A 21,098-nucleotide genomic window follows, 5' to 3' on the forward strand; every position below is an offset into this window, starting at 1 on the left:
GATACCTTTTCTCAGCCCATCCCTTCCATTGTCGATATTGCTTTCAGACCCTCCTAAGCCAGTGATATGCACAGGTGTATGCTGGTCTGCCAAGATCTCCAACATCAGGTTAGTAGGCAAGGTGGGAAGCTGCCTTCCTCCCCTTAGAGATTCATAGCACAACACACTTGTTCATATCAAAGCTTTGAGAGGTCCTGGAGGGAACAGACCTTTCTAAAGTGTGTTTGTGCCTGTCCTCATACTTTCTGGCCTAGGAAGACTTTATATCATATTATAAACTCAGTATAAATGTCTCATAAAAGTCACGATTTACTAAGCACATTTTGGGGTATAATATCCTTGTATCCTATAAGACTTTGTATTCACACTGCCACAAAGACCAAGACCCAGAGAAACCACCAAGATAGGTCAATGTTTTTTTTTTTCATCCTTGTGAGGGAAGTGTTTTTGAACAGGGAAACCTTCCACATACCTATTGGTCCTGCCTTCACCTCTAAAAACCTGTGGAGTCTGGCCAGTCAGAAACCCAGATGGGCCAAAAATAAATCCTGGACAGCAAAATACCAAAGCACAATAAAGGTTACTAATGTCCCTGCTTGAGATTGGTTGACGGTTGGCATGATATTCTTCTGAGTGCAAATGCATAGAGAAACATATCTATCCCACCTCTTGCCATTAGACCAAGTTCTTTTAACAAACACAGAGATGGTTAATCTTCCATGAAAATGAAGCTTTATCTATTTTCCACTTCATCAATATGACCTTTAAGTGATATAATTCTCTCCCAGTATATCATCTATGCCTCAGTAAGAAATAATAAAAGCTGTCTTTCCACACACAAATGCACACACACACACACACACACACACACACAGAATTGAGGTTATGATTGTGACTGGAGCTTAGAATGGTTCAGAGGTTCCAATAATTAAATGGAGTTTATTCCGTCTTACAATTATCTACATTTCAGTTTTGGTATTTGCTCGGATGCCTTAAAGACTTGCAGTTGTTGATACTGAAAGCTTTGAAAGGAGCATTCAAATAGACTTCTAAGCCCCTTCTAGCTATTGATCTCCCATGCATTCATTAGATTCTGTGAGAACACAGAGTCGGCTAGCTACAGTAGTTAGCATCTACCTTGTCATGTGACAACCGCAATTATCTTTTTTGGCAATGAATGTGATCTTTGCAGTGATTACCTTTTAAAAATTTTTCTTAGCCAATTAAATAAAATTCGGTGACATTTCAAAGACTGTTAATCATAACCAAATGCTCTAAAATGTCAGGATGCATTGAAATTTTCACTGCTAACTGATGAATCACTGAGCTAATTGTAGTCATCATCAGGCCCTTGTCATTGTTATTATTATGGAAAATACTTTCATCACTCTCGCTATTCAATAAAAAAAAGTTCTAGACAAACATAAAGAGAAGAGATATTACTCATCAAAGCATTTGAATTTATTGCATTTTTCCAAATCCTCCAACTACAGGTTGCAGGAGAATACCCAGGCAGAGAGAAAAGTAATGTTTTAAAATAAATAGCTCCTGGCAGCCCCTTCTTCCAGTCTACATTATTCAGAGATCTTTATTTCCTTCCATTTCTTTCCTTTTGTTTGGGAAAGTTTTTCCAGGATGTTTTCAAATGAGTTGCAATAGACCAAGGGCTTCCTGACTTTTTTTGCTCTGAAGCCTCCATGACTTGAAGCATAGATCTTTTATCCTGGGCTTTTTGTGGGGCTTTTCACTACTGTGAAGGGTGTAGAATTCAGTCTCCCCCAACATTTCCACAACAACTTGTTAAGAAGACCAGATTACAGGCTGCTTTTTCTTACTACAGTAAGGAAGAAAATGCACTACTGCGATAGCCTTACTGGTGTCTCAGAGTGGGAAGGACCAAGTTAGGAGATATATTGAGACTCCAAAGTCTGGTTGAAGGTGGTTCTCTTAATGTGGAGGAGCTGGAGGAGGTTTAATCAGGATCCAATAAGAACTGTAATATTGAAGATCAGGGCCCAGCAAGGGGAAGGTTTTGGAGTCGGGGCTCAAAGGCACTTATAGTATAAATTGTTTCTGATGCTTTCTGTTGAAGAATTGGAAGGTCTTTCAGGAAGTTTCTAGAATAAACAACACAGTTATTTTGCAACTTGTTTCTTCCTGGTCAAGAATTTTCTGGAATAATAAGTTAAATTGATAAAGGAAGAAGAATAGTAGTCGTGTACATCTTTGTGATATGATGGCTTTAGTTTTTAGGTATTTTTACCTACTAACATGGTAGTATTATAGATCTTGTCTGCTATGTTTAACTCAAGGACACGAGTCTGGTCTGAGTTGTAGGATCGGCTGCGAGGGCCAGGACTAAAGTGAGGCAAACTTTAAAGAGAACTCTCAGGGTTACAGCCCTGGTGACTGCCTTGGGACTCTGGAATCCTGGAAGGGATGGAGGGAGGAAGAGGTCAGAGAAGAGCCCTACTATGTAGCCTATGTTAGTTCATTTTTGTTGCTGTGAAGCCAAGTTTAAGCATAAAAGAAGCTTGTGTAGCTTACAATTTTGGAGGCTGAAAGTCCAAGACTGAGGGGCCCATTGGTTTGTCCTGAGGTGAGGGCCCGATGGCAGATTAAAGCATCATGCCAGGAGTGTGCCAGAGAGACAGGTAATATCCTAAAACAGGAAGTCAAAGAGAGACTAGAAGTTGGGCTCACTTGAGAACTGCCTTAGTCTCTTCTGAGGGCAGCACCCTCAATGGCCTAAGGACCTCTCACTTGACATCACCTCTTTAAGGTCTATACCACCTCCCACATAGCCAAACTAAAGGCCATATCTCCATCACAGGAACCCTTGGGAGGCACAGTCAAATCATATCCAAATCATAGCTCAAGGACCTTCATGTCATTACTGAAAGGCTGTAGAGTGTGCTAAGCTACAGAGCAGGTACCAGAGCTAGTCTGCCTATATTCAGATAACTTTCAGGAAGTAGCGGTGTGACCTGGGGTAAGTTAAGTAATCTTTCTGTGCTTCAGCCTTCCTGCCTATAAAATGGGAACATTGATAATATCTACTTCTGAGGCTAATAAGAAACTCCCTTAAGTAAGTGTCTATTTGTAGCCCAGCATACAATGAGCATTTAACCTGTGTTGAAGAAACCAGTTAAGGATGTTATTCTCATCTTATAAATAAAGAAATGAGTGCTCAGGAAGGAGGAGTTATTTTAGGCACACAGCTGTGGTGCTGGGATAGGATTGAGGACTACCCACTATGTCATGATATCACATGCATGTTTGTATTGGCTTTGTTCATTCCAATATGGCCTCAAGGAAATCCATCCTTCCTTCCTTTCTTCCTTCCTTCCTTCCTTCCACCATACAGTTATTTATTATGAAATTCCACATCAAACTTTTAAGTACATGGACACTGGACATTAGTAACCTGAATTTGAACACTTTATTTTCTTTCTAGTTCACTAGTGTCCAGGCATCAAGGCCAAGAGTAGCCTCCATTCTGCCCCAGTGTCAATAGATTAGCCACATTTTCACAGTGCCTCTGCATTTAGTGTTTGACCTTTCCAAAGTACTCTCTCCCTACATACCTTCAGTTTTTCTAAAACTGTTCCTTCTCTTTCCACTAGCATCATCATCATCATCATCATACTTACAATATATTTACTATTCAGTTTCCCAAAGAGAATACAAAGCTACCAGACAGAAGAGATTTGCGTATGCTTCATCCCTAGAGCTATGGGGGCACTTTAGCAAATAAATAAACTTCCTACATCATAACAGAGGGAGTTTTCACTATTGAAGGCTAAAAGACTGTATTTCCCATTCCTCAGCATTGTTGCTAATTATAGGTTTTTTACAGGACATGGTGATACTATGACTTGCATCATTAATAGCATTCATTAAGGGAATTCTTCACCTCAGATTCAAGGGAAGGACACTCTGCTTTGGCAACTGTATTTGGTCACTTTTGATTCTACTTGTAAAGGCTGGAGTTTTGAAAACATTATGTAAAGTGGAAGTTATGGTTTAGAGTTTTGTGTAGCAGTGAGTACTATCTTGGAATCTCAGCATGCCATACATATTAATAAATAAACTAATAGAAAATGTTACATGTTAGTAATGTATTTTAAGTGAACCCTCTAAAAGAGTGCTTAGGCTTTTAATGTAAATTGTTATGCTCCTGACTTCATTCTGTATTTGTCTAAAAGCTCCTTGATTTCATTATAGGGTATATTCTGTACCCATCCAACCCACTCAGACCAGCTTCATTCAGATTTTGAAAGAGATGTTGCCTCTCACAAATCCTGCTAGCCATATAATGTGCCCTAAAAGGTCCTTGTGCCAATTCCTTTGGGTTTCTTTTCACAAATGAGGTCCATGCTTGAAGGTAGGAGACCTTAGGCAGGCTACAGGTACGTGCATTAGAAATCCTGTGTGGTCTGCATTTAGCTCCCATTTATTAGAGTGCATGTGGCAATCCATGTGTAAAGGCCTCTCCTGTGGGTTCAGTTTTGATGGTGCACAATTGACCTCTCACATCTAGAGACTTCCTAGATCACACCATATGCCCCTGAGGTCTTTTGGATACAAAGAACTAACTGAAGTGTATTTTGTTTTGAATCTATCTCTTTGCATAGTTTAATCACACGGGACAAGGAAGCATCTGCAGCCAGGCCATCATGCTTATAACTGATGGGGCGGTGGACACCTATGATACAATCTTTGCAAAATACAATTGGCCGGATCGAAAGGTAAGTTGATGCCAGCACCTTCCATGCTGTGGAGTTTGTGGATAACCTTTACCATAACCTCCAGATTATCCACAGATAAGTGTCCTGTGTAATCTTAATCTCATAATGACCTATGGTTTCTCAGCCTCGTGTTTTTTGGTTGACCAAAATCAAATACTATGGCTTTTGTTGTTTTCAGAATGAAACTATTTTGGAGAGAAGAAACCCATAAAGATATGTTTCACGTGTTCTGAAAGGATTCACTGTGAAGAATCCTTTGACTATATTGAGTAGCACTTCTCTTTATTTTTATTTTCCTTGGAGCCAGAGCTATGAGGTGGTCCCTGAATCTGTAGAGTGGTGACGTCAGCTGCACTGGCTTTGCAGCCATCTCCTTTATTTCCGTAGTTCCTCCCTGGACTCCCCCTTCCAACCTAGAACCTTCTCTCCATCCCTAAGTGCTGTTACCCACTCTCGTTGAAGCTTCTCTCTTCTCTGCTTTCTAAGTGGACATTTTTTAATCTTGTGAACCCGTATATTCACTTATTCATTTTGAGTGCCCTAATTTAGAGATTCCTCAAGCTGTTAGCCAGTCTGAGTTCCCTAGAGAGATTTTTAAAATTATGTATATCTCAATCCTACCCACATCCCCAGAATCAAAATCTCTAGAAATGTGGTCCAGTAGTCCAAATTTTTAGCATAAGTGTCCACAAGTGGGCAAAGATCAGTGACTTGGTAATTGGTAGTCACTGTCCCACCTAAGTGGTGGGATTTTAACAGGAAAAAGAGGTCAGACAGAATGGGTGCTACTAGGCATTTTTCTGTTCCGTATGCCAATGGTGTTATCCTGACTGTCTCTGTAGGTACATGAGACAGTCCAGGCCAAGTCTTTCCTCCTTTGTCTATTTCGTGAATTGTAACTTCTGGGAATTGAACTAACCATACACATTTGTCAAAAGGAAACAGGAGACAAATGGTAACTGTGCCCTCTGCTATATCCAGCGACCAGGTACCTCGTGGGAAAAGGAGTTAGGAGATGTTGTTCCATATTCCCTTAATCAGTCTTTGTAGGATCCCATTCCTCAAGCCGGTCTGGAGATTGAAGCTACATACATTTCCTACAACATGGTCCCAAATGGGGACCTTGGTACTGAACCTAGGAAACAGCTGTTGCCTTGGAAGGTGGAGGGAAAGCGGCTATGCTGGGCTTACTGGAGGATGTGGGAATCTGGCATGAGCTGCCCAGGGAACGTCCAGGAGTAAACTTGACCCACCATAAGCACAGTTTAGAATCCACCCTTGGAGAAGATGGAGGTTCACTCTTGAACAGTGTGATTTTAGATGTCAGCAGTAATTTGGATGATAATTTCCCAGGACAGGTAGAAGCCATAGTGAATTCCAGCTAAGCACATGTGGAGGAGAGTGCTGGACACACTCATGCCCTGCAGCACATAGCACAGTGCTCGGCATTGTGGCAAGTTTGAATGCACGGCCCTTGGAGGTGGTCTAGTGATTGAGGAGGGCCAGGTGAGAGGCCCCAGCACTAGAAAAAAAAAGTAGGGATGAGAACCTTTTTTAGCCAAAATAGAATGTTCCAAGATTCCGTATCTCAGAGCATGAAGGATATCTTTTGAAAATTTTATTTATTTATTTATTTATTTGTGTTAATTGTACAAAGGAGTTTCATCGTGATGTTTCCATACATGCATATAAATATATTTTGATCAAATCCATCCTCGATGTTACTCTTTATTTTTTCCTCCTCTGCCCTCTGCTCCCCTCCCTCCTTTTTTGTACAATTTTTAATGAGTTTTATTATCCTATTTTCCTCTTTTGTTTGTTGGCAATACTGGGATTTGAACTCAGGACCACATGTTTGCTAGGCAGGCATTCTACCACTTGAACTGCGCCCCCAACCTTCATTATTCTGTTTTCATAGATGCATATAAAGCACTTTGATTTAATGTAATCACTGTCATTGTTCAGCTGTAGGAAATTAGAAATGAGCCAGTGCCTCAAGCACTTCCAGAAGTTCACACATGTAAGGAAGGGAAGTGTCAAGTAGGGAAACTCAGTGTTACACCCCACTTACACCAAGCTGGTGAGTGAAACTCACAAATCTCATTGATAAGAAGTCAGTTCAGGTCATGTCTTTCTCTAACATGTATCCTGGAAGTCCTTAATTCTTAGAAAATTCCTCTTTTGTATGAGTGCACTAGCACACCTGATCCTGTGATCTATGTGAAGAATGGAGGTTGTTATATGGAGATTTTTCTTTACTGGGACCATTTGAAAACAAAAGAAGAATGCCATGGGCCTTTTAATAAGTAGATGTTAACAGCAAATGTGTTACTGCATGCATCTCATATGCTGTAGTTCACAAATCTCTCCCTTTTGATGGTACTGGATTGATCACAGTTGCTCAGGAATATTGGTATTAAAACGTTCTGACCTCACTTATAGAGAGGCATAGGATGAGGAATGAAAAGTCCTAAATCTTCAGACAAAACAAATCTCAACTTATCTTTCCAGATGAACACTATTGATTTTAGGATAGGCATGTTCTTGGATTAGTTGGAGCTAACTAGAGTCTTAGAAATAAGCAGTTTCATTATTTTTAATGTATTATTAAAAAGAGGCAGATTTTCTTTCTGTAGCAAGAGGGTCTTTTTATTATTATTAGAAATTAATAGTATGCTCTCTTCCCTTTTGCCCCATTCTGGAGAGTTGCACATTTGCATATACCTATGTCCTCTTTTTTATGGGCTTCCTCATGAGGGTACAGGTAATAAATTTGCATAAAAACCCAATGTGATTTAACATTGCAGTAATGTGAGATGATGTGGAATGTCTAAAGCAGTCATCTTTCTCCATTATTTTGAATATAGGCTATTTAGTAGAGGGTTGTGTCTATCGTGTTGTAATTGGCAATCTTCAAGGTTGTAAAAACAGAAAATGGGCTCAGGAGAGAGAAAAATGGTTCTAAGAATGGAACGTGATTCTCATAAAACAGTGGTTCTCATACTCAGGTGAATCTCAGCCTCACCTGGAGGGCTCATTCCCATACAGCTTTCTGGGTCTGCTCCAGAGCTTCTGACTTAGAAGTGTGTGTGCTTGAGGTGGGGGGCAGGGGGAAACTGACAGTCTGCATTCCTAACAAGTTCCTGGGTGATGCAGATGCTGCTGGTGGGGACCAGATTCAGGAACCACTGCTATCAGAGATAAAGCAAGGAATAAAGTTTCTTATGATGAAGTTCACTGGACACTTTGAGGCCACCATTCCCTGAGGCAATAAGTGACTGGAAAAAGCTGTACTTTTAGATAGCCAATGCATGCTATTTGTGGCTATGATCCTCACAATACCCTATCATTTCCTCTCAGCTAATGTCACTCGTATGCCTTACCATCCCATAGGTGTGGAGTCCCTGACCCCTGCTGTATATTTACGAAGGACCTATTGGCCCTTACGATCTCCCAGGCAGGGCCCATGTTTTCCAGGGCTGGGGATCTTCTCCCTTCTCTTAGATCTGCCTTGAGCCTCCCTTCTCCAGCCAAAGGCTAACGTGTCCTTGCCTGAACCCAACTCCAAACTACCTAGGAATCGTCTTAAGGAAAATATAACTTCATGTCCAATACCAGAATTGTTTCTGGGACTTTTATCTGTATTTTTTGGTGAGTCTATCAGGAAAGGTTACCTGTTCTGAACAACTATACCTGCCCCATGTCCCAGTCCTGCTGAGAAGCTTAACCACTCCATACAGCAGCCTGGACTTGCATTCAGTAGGCCAGCCAGGTTCCAGGAAAGGGAAAACAGAAGGAACTGAGGGAACAGGCCAGGGGAGCACTTGTGTCACTTTTAAAAGTGATTTAGCACCTAACCAGGGCCTTGCTTGAGGCAACTACTTAACAAAACATCTTAGAACCACCTGGAAAAGGAATGCATTATTGGCGATTTAACCATGAGTCTATGAAGGTAGCATTGTGATTGCCTGTGCAATGTGTCCCTTGCCGGCATTTCATTTCCAAGAGCGGAGGTGAGGAGCTGTTTATTCATTTATGGGATGCCATTACTTTTTGTTTAATATCCATTGGTTAGTGGCTTAACAGTAGCTCTTCTCCTCAATACAAAAGGTGCTTACCCCGGGACCTGCTCAAGAAGGAAAGCTGTACATGTTTAAATTAGGAGAAGTGCAGGGCCTGCCATCACATATTTGCTCTTCTAACTTAAAAAGAGTCCATGGAATTATTTATCATTACTCATTACCTCCCCACATGTGCACAGGAGAGAGGAACACTGGTTGATAGGTAAGAGAATGGCTAGTTAAATAATGCAAGGAAGGAATTGGGAAACTATGGCCAATGGCTCTAAATGTGTTTTTGCAGCCCATGGGCTACAAATAACTTCTACATTTTTAAATGGATAAAATAGTATATTTTATGACACAAGATAATTATATGAAATTCAAATCTTAGTATCTATAAATAGCATTATTTAGACCCATTTGTTTCCACATTGTCTGTGGCTAATGACAAAGTTTACTTGTGACAAAGACCCACCTTGCCTGCAAAGCCTGAAGCTTTTACAATCTGGCCCTTTGAGGTTATGTTTGCCAACCCCTGTTCTTACAGAGTCTTTGAAGAAATTAAAGCCACTGGTGTGTTGTTGCAAGTTGCTGGGATGAACTCAGGATTTCATGCCTTAGCTGGATTCAGCTGAAGATGGCAGTGGTGATTTCTCCCTCCATTTCCATGGCTCTTTTCTACTTGGGCAAACTGTATGAGTTGCAGGATAAGTGGTGGAGAGGGCAGGAGACTTGTGGCAAATACTTCTTTTCATGCAGTGGGATTGCTCTCCAAAATGCTTGGGGACTCAAACTTTCCCAGCAGAGGCCGGATGCAGAGCTTGGTTGGGCTGCTTAGAAGTGGAGCAGGCTGTTGAGACTTGAGCCAGAACTCAAGACCTTGGATGGAGTGTCTTCAGAAATGTCAGACTTGACTGCTCTTTGAAGTCGGTTTTGATGGTGTCATGGGCACATTGGCAAACATCATAGCTTTCAGGTCACTGGAGTGACACAAGAAGCACCATGGGGAGAATTGGATTCTCTCTTTGCAAAGACCTGGCAAACGAGAGATGCTCTGTCTTCATTTGGGCTCCTATAACAAAATGCCATAGGCTGGGTGGCTTATTAATAACAGAAATTTTTTATCTCAGAACCTAGAAGGGCAAGGTCAGAGAGCCAGCATATCTTGGTGAAGGTTCTCATCCAGTTTGCAGACTGCAGCCTTCTCATAGTATCTTTACGTGGTAGAGAGCAGAATGGGCAGGCAAGCTCCACCATGATTCTTAGAAGGACACTAATTGCATTCATCAACATTCTATCCTATGACCTCATCTAATCTTCCTCACCTTCTTGAGGCCCTAACTCCTAATGCTGTCACATTGTGGACTAGAATTTCAACATAGGAATTATGGGGAAACATAAACATCAGTCTTAGATGTCATTGAACAATCCATTCTCCCCATGGCTCTGTGATGAGCAATAGAAACAGCACTAAAATGCTCTATTTACTTCCCCTCTATTCCCTGAACCTGATTTCTTATATCTAAGTTTATAAAACAAAACTGAGGATAGCTAATTTTTATTGAAAGCTGAGTGTCAGGTATCACTTTAAATGTTTTATGTGCTCAATTCTCACAGAAACCATATGAATAGGTTATACTATTATACTCTGTTTTCCCAGAGGAGTAACTGAGGCATCAAGAGGCTATGTAAGTGATTCAGGGTTCCATAGTGACCATTTGGTGGAACTGGCCAAATTGACTTGTGTACCCAAATGCCGAGCCTGGTAGTTAACCTAAGTGTAGGAGTAAGAGTAAAGCAAAATAAAATAATGGAAGAGCTGTCATGTTGTATACATTGTCAGGAGGACAATCAGTCCATATCCTTGGCCTTCCTGCCCCAAGTGCAGGAGAGGCTGCAGAATGTCAGGGATTTTGTGATCTCAGAACCCACCAGGCCTGTGCACATAAAGCAAGGGGAAAGTGAATTGTGCAGCCTCAGGACAGGGCTGTCTGGGTATGATTAAATGATCTTCCTCTTTTAAAGGATGGGGAACTTCAAAGGTGAATGCGATTGTAGTTATGTATACTGTATTTTATTATCCATTATCTCAAGAACAGCCGTGAGGATGGTCCTTGAGGTCCTCTAAGAGCATGCTAGGGCTCAGGGTCTTTGGAGGATCTTTGGGGGTCAGGTGGGGACTGCAAGAGCAGGAACAAGAGCACCTCTTAGTTTGAGAATAAAAGGAAGCATTTGATCATAGTTTGGGGACATGGCTTCAGAGCACTGTTGGGAACTGTACTGGAAATCCCTGAACCCTGAGCTGGTGCCACCTAGGTCTCTAAAACCCCCATTGGTTTGCTCTATGCGGGCCTTCCTCCTTTGACATAATCTGGGAGAGAAAGCCTCAAGACCACCTAGTCCCATTGACCTTCAGATTACTGAAAGTGTTAGCCCTGCCTCAGGCTCTCTGAGGTGGTTTCCCAAAGCCCTGGCGGCCCCTCTTTTGCTTCTTTCCCTGAGGCCTGCACCATCTTGGGGAGCAGAGTATCTGAGTGGGGTCAGGGCTTATCCTTTCAAGAACCTAATCCTTCAATAATCTTGAGGAATTTAGAAGAAATGTTTTGTTTTTACTTTTTGCTTTTTTTTTTTTTTTTTTGTTCTTTTTCTCTGAGTTTCAAATGCTCTCACAAAGCTTGTTTTTGACCTGCCTTTGAGAAGACTGAGAGAAGGGATTTGCCCAAGACCACAGGTAACTTGGGAAGGAGTTAAGATCATATTGCTATGTGGGTTTGTGTATGTCTGCATGTGTGTGTATATACAGGGGTCTTGAAATGCTTCTCAAATCTACTCCCCACAGACTGTATCTATTCTTTTTCCCATAAAACTAGATTAATATGGAGGCTGGAGGGTGGTAGGGATTGTTAGCAGAGGAAATAGAAGGAATAGAGTATTATAAGGGGAAATTCATTAAAGCAACAGGTATTTATTGGGGACTCACTGTGCCCCAGGCCATTGTACCAGAGCCTAGGAACATGGGGTTGATATGACACTTCAAAAGAGACAACAGAGAGTGATAACAGGTCACAGATAATGAAGAAGGGAAAAGACCAGTTCATAAGAAATATGGTAAGTCTTTTGACAAACATGAGTCTGAGACAGAGTGAGGTGTGGGCACTCTTGTAAACAGGGAAGCCAAAGTAGGCCTCTGGAGGGAGGCTTGTGTAAGTGGAAGTAGCCATTGGAACAGAACGAGGAGAACTGGGCATGTGGGAAGAGCCAGATGAAGAGCAAGTGGCTGGATCCCAGGAGGCATAGGGGACATGTGTACATGGCACAGGGTTGGACGACAAGATAGGCAGGGCCAGCTCCTCTAGGTTTTGATGGGTACAATGAAGAGCAGAACTGGTATCCTTACTTGACCAAGGGAGCCACAAGAGGCTTTTGAACAGGAAAGAGACATAAGCTGGTTATTTTTAGTTCTCTCTGGCAGCTAGGAGACAAGGACTGGGTCTGTGTGTGTGGTTTTGGAATTAACACTCTTCATCACTGATTTCAATGGATGCGGGGAGGGAGCATCTAAGTAGAAGACTTATTTCCTGTGAATGTTCCAGGATGCTGGTGTTTCTCCATGCTGTTTTACTTCAGTGCTCCATTGAATGGTTACCTTTCTCAGTCCTCTTCCCTGCTTTCCTTTCACTCATTCTTTTTCTCTCCCTGACTGAGTCACATTCTGGTCTGGAAGTTTTGAGTGAGTTTGTGTTGTTGTTATATTTTTTCAAGGGCGATAAATCCTAAAACTGTCTTAGGAAAAGCAGAGGAACATTCATTTCTCGTGGTCAGTCAACAGTGTGACAGGAAAAGGCATTTTCCGTCACCGTGGTGAGGGCTCATGCAGGCCTCCTCACTGCTGAAGGCTGAGTTGAAATGGTTCATTGTCTTGGTGGTTTATTTTTAATTACTTCTGCTGGTATTAGACATTGTGTGACTCCAGCAAGAAGAACATGACAAGACATGTTAGGAACAAGGCCCACTGACACATGGCTGCTACCAGCCATGAAAAATCACAAGTCCAGGGCTCCAGATAGCTGCTTGGCAACCCCTGCTGCTGCACCAAGGGTGTTTTCTCTTCTTGGGCTTCTTATTGGCCTTGGCCTCCACCCTTGGTGCCATCACCTTCAGAAAGCAAGTGGGGGTACAGCATATATTCCCACCAGGTGAACCCTACCATCTCCCAGCAAATGTCTATTCAGGTAGCCACTGTTCAGGAAAGCCTCCTTACTCCCAGAGCTAGGGAATGAGCTCAGTTCTCTATTTGCTTTTATTCCTGAGAAAATCCTTTCTCTGTTCTGTGGGCAGCACTGTGATTACCTTTCTGATTTTAGAGATGACAGAACTTTCCCCAAAGCAAGGATGAGACTGGAAGTGACTATTCTTAGCCATCTGTTTAGGTTGTCTCCACATCCCGTGCCCTCACGCTGAGACACATCAGAGTTACTGAGGGTTTGATGGTGGGGGACTTGCTAAAAATGTTTCTTGGGTTCCATTCCTTGCAGGTAGAATCTTGGAATCTGAGTGTTAATAGGCAGCTACTAAACTATACTTTAGAGGGTTTTCATGCTCCCTGCCACATCTCAGGGAAGAGGACATGTCTAGAGTGGAATATGATGAGAAAAGCCACTCAGAACAGTTACATCCCTAATGGGTTGTGCAGGGCCCAGTTTAGGGTCAGACACTCACTAGTTATTTGAACAGAGAGACTTGAATGTTAAGAATTGTTAATCAGGTATTTGATGAGATGCAGGAACAAAAGAGAACTTTCTAGAGTATCATGGAAATAGCAACCTTTAGGAACAGCTACCCCTCTATGATTGGTGGGACTATATGGGGGGCAGGATGGAAAGAGAAGAGGTTACTGATAACATTTAGAAGTATGGAGGAGTGGACCCACGAGGCCAGGACTCAGATCTCTGAGGAGGGCATGGTGGCTGGCAAGTACTGAGGTCTCTGAGCTCAGTAGAGAGTTCTTTGGGGCTGGAACCTGCACTTTTAGGAAGGGGATGCTGAGGTCTCTGAGGGAGATGCAATGAGACTGGTTCTGCGAATGTTAGAAAAACTATTACTATCACCTGGGTTCATTCACTGCTATTGGAGTGAATTGTCCCTGCCCAGATGAAGCAAACTTGCTGGAGGGAAGGCCCTTGGAGCAAGCAGCCAGCAGGAAGCAACTTCCTCTCCTTCCTCCATCCGTGCAACCTCCCTCTATTGGCCAGACCTTAACTGGGAGCAGCTAGCCAATGTGGTCTACAGACCCCAAACCCAGTCTTACAAAGCCTGGTCAGTTTGGTGCCAAGGCACATCTAGCAATAACTGGATGCTGAATTTGTTCAGCATTCCCTCCAAGCCAGTGATAGGTCAAGTTTGTATTTTCTGGGTTTTTATTTTTCTTAGAATACTAAGTAGGCTCTTGGATTGGGGTGGGAATGTGACAGTGCTATCTACTAGAAAGAGGGTGGTATCAGGAAGCTGAGAAATCCGATTCTCCATCTAGAAAGTGGGGCTAACCACATACCTTCCAGTGTTGTTAAGAATTAAATAAGGTGGTATCTACCAAGCTCAGTGCTGGGCACACAGTGGGTAGTGTATGGTGTCATAGTGACATTATTGTCACTATGGTTTTTAGTCTCTTGAATGGTTAAAACCCTCAGTTACAGTTAAATCATAGTTGTACTAGATGAATTCAAGATGGTATAGCCATACTTGCTCAGATGTGGGAAATAGAAAGTACTCTTTTATCCCTGAATATGGATTAGTTTTATGTGATGTCTTGGTTGACTTACAAGAATATTGAAATACTCGGTAACATTTTCAGCCTTTTCCTTTTACATGTTTTATGAATAAAAATATATGCAGTATCTATTTTACCTAAACTTCTGGCACCTATACAAATATACCGAGAAATATTTGACCATTTAGTATCATTAATTAATGACCAATAGAAACTAATGTTCATAGGTTCAGAAAAGTTTCAGAGAGGATGAGCCTGCATGTATTAGTGAAATATAAAAAGGAGATTTGAAAAGTAGTGTTTTGTTTAGACAATTTTTCCTTTTCCAGAGCAATGGTCAACGCTCAAACTCCCTGGTAGGTTTTACAGTTTCTGAGTTGGGTGGCTTTGGACAAGTGATTTAATCTCTTTGTGCTGAAATTTCCTCATGTAGAAAGTAGGGGTGGGACCTCCTGCTGGGTTCCTGTGGAGAGGAGCCCATGAACAGGTCCTCGGAGAGAAGGATTATGGTCTGTGGGATCCTGGACCATGCTCAGCAGGTGCATCTGAGTTAACTTCCCCCAGGTGACCTGTGTTGCTGCAAAGACAGAAGAGGATCCAGACTTGGCATAGGGGCTGAGGGCATGGGTGTGGCTGATGGAGTGGGTTTCAAAAGCACTGAATTCTTAAGCAACCCAGTAATTTTTTTTTTTTTTTTACCTCATTTGCTCTTTTGGCAAAATTCCCCTGTAGGTGTTTGGATGGGAAGACTCCCACCTTGATTGTGGGTGTTCATAGCCTCATAGCTAACTGGACCCAAGTAAAGAGAGGTCTGTTCTCATAGAGGCTCCTGCTCTGAGTGGGTGTGGGGAGGTGGGAACTACCTCTCAGCTTCCCATAAGAGGTGACCAAACTCCATCTTACATATTCATTCTTCTGGGTGACATGTTGTCACTTCCTTTTGTGGGGCTGGCTAAGGTAGGGCATTGAGCAAGATCTACAACAGGGCAGATTCCCCATGCCTCTCTGTCAGGAATAAGCTGTGTGTGTGTGTGGAGGCAACCTGTAGGCTTGGCAGCAGGCAAGTTCCTCCACCCCTCATCTTGCCACCCATACCTGCACTTCAGTTGCAACCAAATTCAATCCCTTCCTACTTCTGCTTCACCAGAAGTAGGCCATCCTATACCTGTTCTCCACACAGCAGCTGGAGACTCTTTGTTTTGATTTCCTCAGTTTTATTTAAGTATAACTGGTATACAATAAGCTGCATTTAAAATGTATGCAATTTGACATATTTGGACATATGTGCATACTCATGTTTCCATGACCACAGTCCAGTAGGAGACTTGTTTGTCACCACCAAAAGTTTCAGAAAATCTACCGTTACCAAATTTTTAAGTGTGCAGTGCCTTTTTGTTAACAATGAATACTATGTTGTCCAGTACATTTCTGGAACTTACTCATCTTGTATGACTGTAGCCTTATACCCATTGAACAACATCCCCTATTTCTCTCCATCCATACCCCACCTGATTTTGGTTCTGGAAACAACCATTCTGTTGTTTCTTCCTATACCTTTGACTATTTTAGAGATCTCATCTGAGAGGAATCATACAGTGTTTGTTCTCCTGAGACTGACTTATTTCCCTTAGCATAATGTCTACGTAGTCTATCTATGTTGTTGCAAATGGTAGGATAGACTTCTTTATAAGACTGGATAATATTCCATTGTATGCATATATTACATTTTCTTTATTCTTTCCTCTGTGGACATTTGGGTTCTTCTTTTGAGGAGCTCTCCGCATCTTGGCTAGTGTGAATAGCATTGCAGCAATGGGAGTGCTCAAATCTCTTAGAAATCCTAATTTCAATACTTTGGGATATATACTATGTTACCAGTAGATGAGCAGTCTCTGATCAGAAGATTTCCATATTCTTTGTGTCCCATGTGGAAGCATCCAGGCAGTACACATAGGTGTAATGGAGTTTATTAAAAGTTAGGGATGGGAATTACAAAAGGGCATGGTGGGGCCAGGTGGAGGCCAGAAGCAGAGAGAGAAGTCTTTCTTTTCAGGTGCTTTTAAAACTTATGCAAAGCTAGGGGAAGGAAAGAAACTGGTGACCCCTAGCCACCAATAATCAATGAGTGGGGAGGGGCTGGGTGGTCTCTTGGTTAGGTGGGGTGGTTTGAGTTGTCCCTGCACCAGGGTGTGAATAACCTACACACATTTGCAATTGAAAATAAGACTCAGAGAAAGAGAAGAATGTTCAGTCTGAAATATAATATCAAGTCATGTATATTCTAAGAGTCCCAGACTTTCCCTAAGTATAGCCTGCCTCACCTAGAAATGGCGTTACTGGTCATATTGTAGTTCTGTTTTTATTTATTTATTTTTTTTTGAGGAGACTCCATGCTGTTTTCCATAATGACTGGACCAGTTTACACTCCTACTATTAGTATAGAAGTGTTCTCTTTCTTGCCAACACTCATTACCTTTTGTGATAAAGGCTATCCTAACAAGTAGGAGGCAATAGCTAACTGTGCTTCTGAGTCACATTTCCCTGACAATTAGCAGCACTGAGTATTTTTTCATATACCTGTTGGCCAATTGTGTGTCTTCTTTGGGTAAATGTCTACTCAAGTCCTTTGCCCATTTCTTAGTCAGGTTTACTTTTTGGTTTTGTGTTTTTGCTATTGAGTTTTAGGAGTTCCTTTATTTTTGGAAACTAACCACTTATCAGATATATGGTTTGATATGGTTGATTATGTGGCTTGGATTTTCTTGGATATGACAACAAAAGCACAAGCAACAAATGCAAAAATAGATAAGTGGAACTATATCAAACTGAAAAATGTCTGTACAGCAAAGAAAATAATCAACAGAATAAAAGGGCAGCCTGTGGAGCAGGCTTTGGAAGCCAGAAGCAGATGGTACCATTGATCCTCTTCCAAACCTTTGCCGACCCCCCACTCTCTGCCAATGCCAAGCTAAAGTCCTGCCTTTGGTCAAGAAGACTTGGTGCGATAGGTACAGTTTCTTTGATCCTCTCTCATCTGTTGTGCTTCATGCTCTCTGCTCAGTCTGTGCCTGTCATGGCAACTCTGGGACATTTGCAATTCCTATTCTCGCTGCCTGGAACTTTGCTCCCAGATTTCTACATTGATTCATTCCTCACTTCCTTTACATTCTGGTCCTGGCTCAACTGCCACCTACTCAATGACTAACTAATTTAAAGTCACCCTCCCCCAGTCCCTTAGTTACTAATTTTTTTAATGGATATCACTGTTGATCCTGTAGCACATTAGTTAAAGATCTTAAAGAAGTAGAGTGTGTGTGTGTTGTCTCATCCAATATACACTGTGAAAGCATGGCGGGATGTCTGTTTTTACCAGGCTGTGCCCACTACACCATGTGCTCAGCAAGCCTTGCTGGATGCTGACTGAGAACTTTACAGAGCACTGTGCTAACTTTGCCTCATTGGTCCCAGCAACACTTTTATGACATTGATATTGGTAGCATGTGGTTTTTATGGGTGAGGAACTATAGCTCAGAGCAGGTTAACTAATTTGACTTCAAAGCCTGTACCTTCAGCCTGACCCAGCACCACTTTCTGGTCTGAGACCTAGAGTATACAGATCACAGAAGCTTGCCTCATTCTTTCCTGGTGAGCAATCTTAGGGACACAGAAAGTGTTTAGGGCCTCAGGAGAGTGACATAGTGCCCTGAGTTCTAAATGGTGGTGGACTAACGTTCAAGTCAGTGGGAAAGTCCTTTCATAATAGAGGCTTCCGTGGAAGGAATTTTCCAGCACTTTGAATATCTCCATAGTGCTGATTGTCCTGTGACTAATGACTGGCATTGTTATTTCTGCAGCATGTGTTTTCTCTAATAGAAACCAAGATCAGTTCCTCTGTTTTTTTTCTCCCAAAGCTTAGTAACTGGTACAATGCCCAGAGCATGGTTGTTGCTCAGTAAGCATTTGTAGAATAAAGGAAGGAAGGAAGGGAAAGAGAAGGGAGGGAAGGAAAATGGAAAGAAAGAAGGGAGGAAGGGAGGGAGAGGGAAGCTCCAGATCAAGGCAAGGTTTTGGTATCCCCTGTGAATCCCTGTCTGCCCTGCATACTGATGCCACGTGCACATGGGGGAATGGTTTACCTTTGGAACTCAGTTCCGACAGCCCAACAGGAAGGATTCCAGCCCTAAAACCTGACTGTGAGCTTGTACCTCCTGGCACTAAATGCTTTTTCCATGTTACAAGGTTTTCCTTACAGAGGAGACTTTTTCTGTTTGGACTTGACTTAGCTAAGTATTTTGTAGAAAAATCACTCTTATGCCTCATTAAAAAAAAAAAAACACCTTCAAGTAGACTTTGGGAAATCTGATATTCTCGAGAGGCTAACCCTTGCATTCCCTCTTCATACATCTAGGAATAAAATTGAAGGTCCTGATGCCAGATGATTTTGGCTATCAACCTATTATCTACCTGACTATCCTTACATTAGTCATTTCTATAAATAATAGGAAGGGAACAGAGTCATAGGGCTTACTGAGTAAGTTCCAGCTCTATAACCCAGCTCTTCAGGCCTGGCTCCTCTCAGACCCTTCTCTCAGCTTCCCACAAGAGCCTTTATGGTTCCTCTCAGGACCTCCACAATCTAGTTGAGTTTGGCTCACTGTTTGCTCTTCCACAACGTAAAAATAGATTTTGTTCTATTCACTCCTTGGGGATTCCTACTGAGAAAAGAAAACAGCTGAGGGTGGTGACTAATGGTCCTCCTTGGGGGCACTTGTATGAGCTTCATGTTAACTGTCAAGCATAAATTCTGCTGCCTCCTGCCTGACGTGCCTTGTTGGAAGGCAAAGAGGCCCATGTGGAAATTGTGCTGGAATATGAACCTAAAGTGAGATGTCCAAGGAGGATTAGTTAAATGGCTTTGAAACCTCCTGGGGCTGCATCAGAGCCCTGGAATAGATCTCCCAGGTGCCTTATGATTTGGGGAGGGTTAACCTGGCTGGGTGTAGGCATCTGGAGCATTTGGGATCAGAAGCCTAGAGATTTGGCACTCTCAACTCTTGCTTCTGTGAATCTGACCCTCAGAACCAATGGAAACTTTTAAAGCTTTTAAGATTTGGATCCCTTCACTTTGCTTTCAAATGATTTGTTTTGTGCCTCAATGGGACAGAGACAGAAAAGTGATGGATTTAGAATTTCAAAGAAGACTATTCCAGATCAGAACTCCAAACAGAAAAATGTCTATGTAAGCCAAAGTGATACTTACTGAAATGTGTTTTCTCCCCACAGAATACTTACTGTAACCCTTCCTGTTAATGTGAGAATGGCCTACTATGAGCTCTTCTCATGAAACAAAAATCCCAGGCTCTCTCAAAAGAGGAAGCAATCCAGAAAGTTTTCTTAGGCAAGGATTTGACAGCAGGCTACTTGACAGGAGGAGGAAGGGATGGAGCGTGGATACTGGGTACAGGTCTCTTCTTCCCTGTTTCTTCTGTAGGCAGGAAGCTTGAAGATTCTGCATTTCTGCTATGTATTCATCATCAGAGATTGAGAGCTGATGCAGCAGGCACTCCAGGCTGCCAAGACATTCCCAGGGGAACAGCTGTTTAGCTCATACTGACATCTTACAGATCAAAGTTCTGACCTGAGCCATGTGTTTTTAATATATATATTAGAAATATGTAAGTCTGCATCTTCAGCAAAGCATTCCTCTGACTGCCACTTCTCTTCCTGCTCTACACTTTCTTTGGACCTGTTATTTTCCTCAATAATAACACACTTATGGATAAGATTGGATATTAATTTAGGGGTTTACCTCATTATTAACTCTGTGCATCATAAACTTCATAACCCTGTTCCTCAGTTACCCGTGTATACCCAAGATTCAGTTATAGCACATAGTATCTACTTAGTATGAAAGTTGTGTGCATGTATGTGTGTCTATGTGTGAGTGTAGATGGATGATGGGATAGTGGTGTGTGGATGGATGAATGATGGAGGGTGGGGATGGAGGTAGTTACTTTAATCCTCCATGCCACTAAGGACTAAACATGAATTACGCACCTACAGGGTTGAAACAACTTAACTCTTTAGGTGTGGGGCCTTACAATCCCTCACCTAGCTGATCTGTGATCTCTAGAAGACCAGACTTGTTGATCAAAAGAAAGAAGAATCTAAAGACAGTGTCTAAGAGAATAACTACTGTGCACAGTATCAGGGTATAGGCACTAAATGTCTAACTCTCATGGTTGTAAAGGGTTTAGGACGTCCCCTTGGACAGAAAGAGGCAAAATTCCCTTAGGGTTTGGTGACCTTCTCTGTACTTCATCCTTCTGTAGGCAGGAGGAGGCCTCACCTTCTTGGGTCATAACCCCTGCCTGCTCACTTAGCCTAAGGTCAGCTGGTGCACTGCTGATCTGGCTTCCTGGCCTCAAGGTGAGGAGCTTGCTGTATGTGTTTCTCTTCTGAATTCAGTGTTGTTCAGATCCATGTGCTGCTGCCTTGGTGAGTATATAATTGTACTTA

At 42.2% G+C, this 21,098-nt stretch overlaps 1 protein-coding gene across 4 annotated transcripts in view; it reads left to right on the top strand.

The window, feature by feature from the left end:
- The window catches only part of Cacna2d3 (calcium voltage-gated channel auxiliary subunit alpha2delta 3), a 903,262-nt gene that overhangs the window by 484,155 nt on the left and 398,009 nt on the right, over positions 1-21,098 (top strand). For all 4 annotated transcript variants that reach the window (XM_074043965.1, XM_074043966.1, XM_074043967.1 and 1 more), the window contains one exon: positions 4,638-4,751. In XM_074043965.1, the coding sequence (XP_073900066.1) occupies positions 4,638-4,751 (114 nt within the window). The remainder of the gene's footprint in view (positions 1-4,637; positions 4,752-21,098) is intronic.

The sequence above is a fragment of the Castor canadensis genome, chromosome 10 (assembly GCF_047511655.1).
Source record: "Castor canadensis chromosome 10, mCasCan1.hap1v2, whole genome shotgun sequence".
NCBI classification, from domain to species: domain Eukaryota; kingdom Metazoa; phylum Chordata; class Mammalia; order Rodentia; family Castoridae; genus Castor; species Castor canadensis.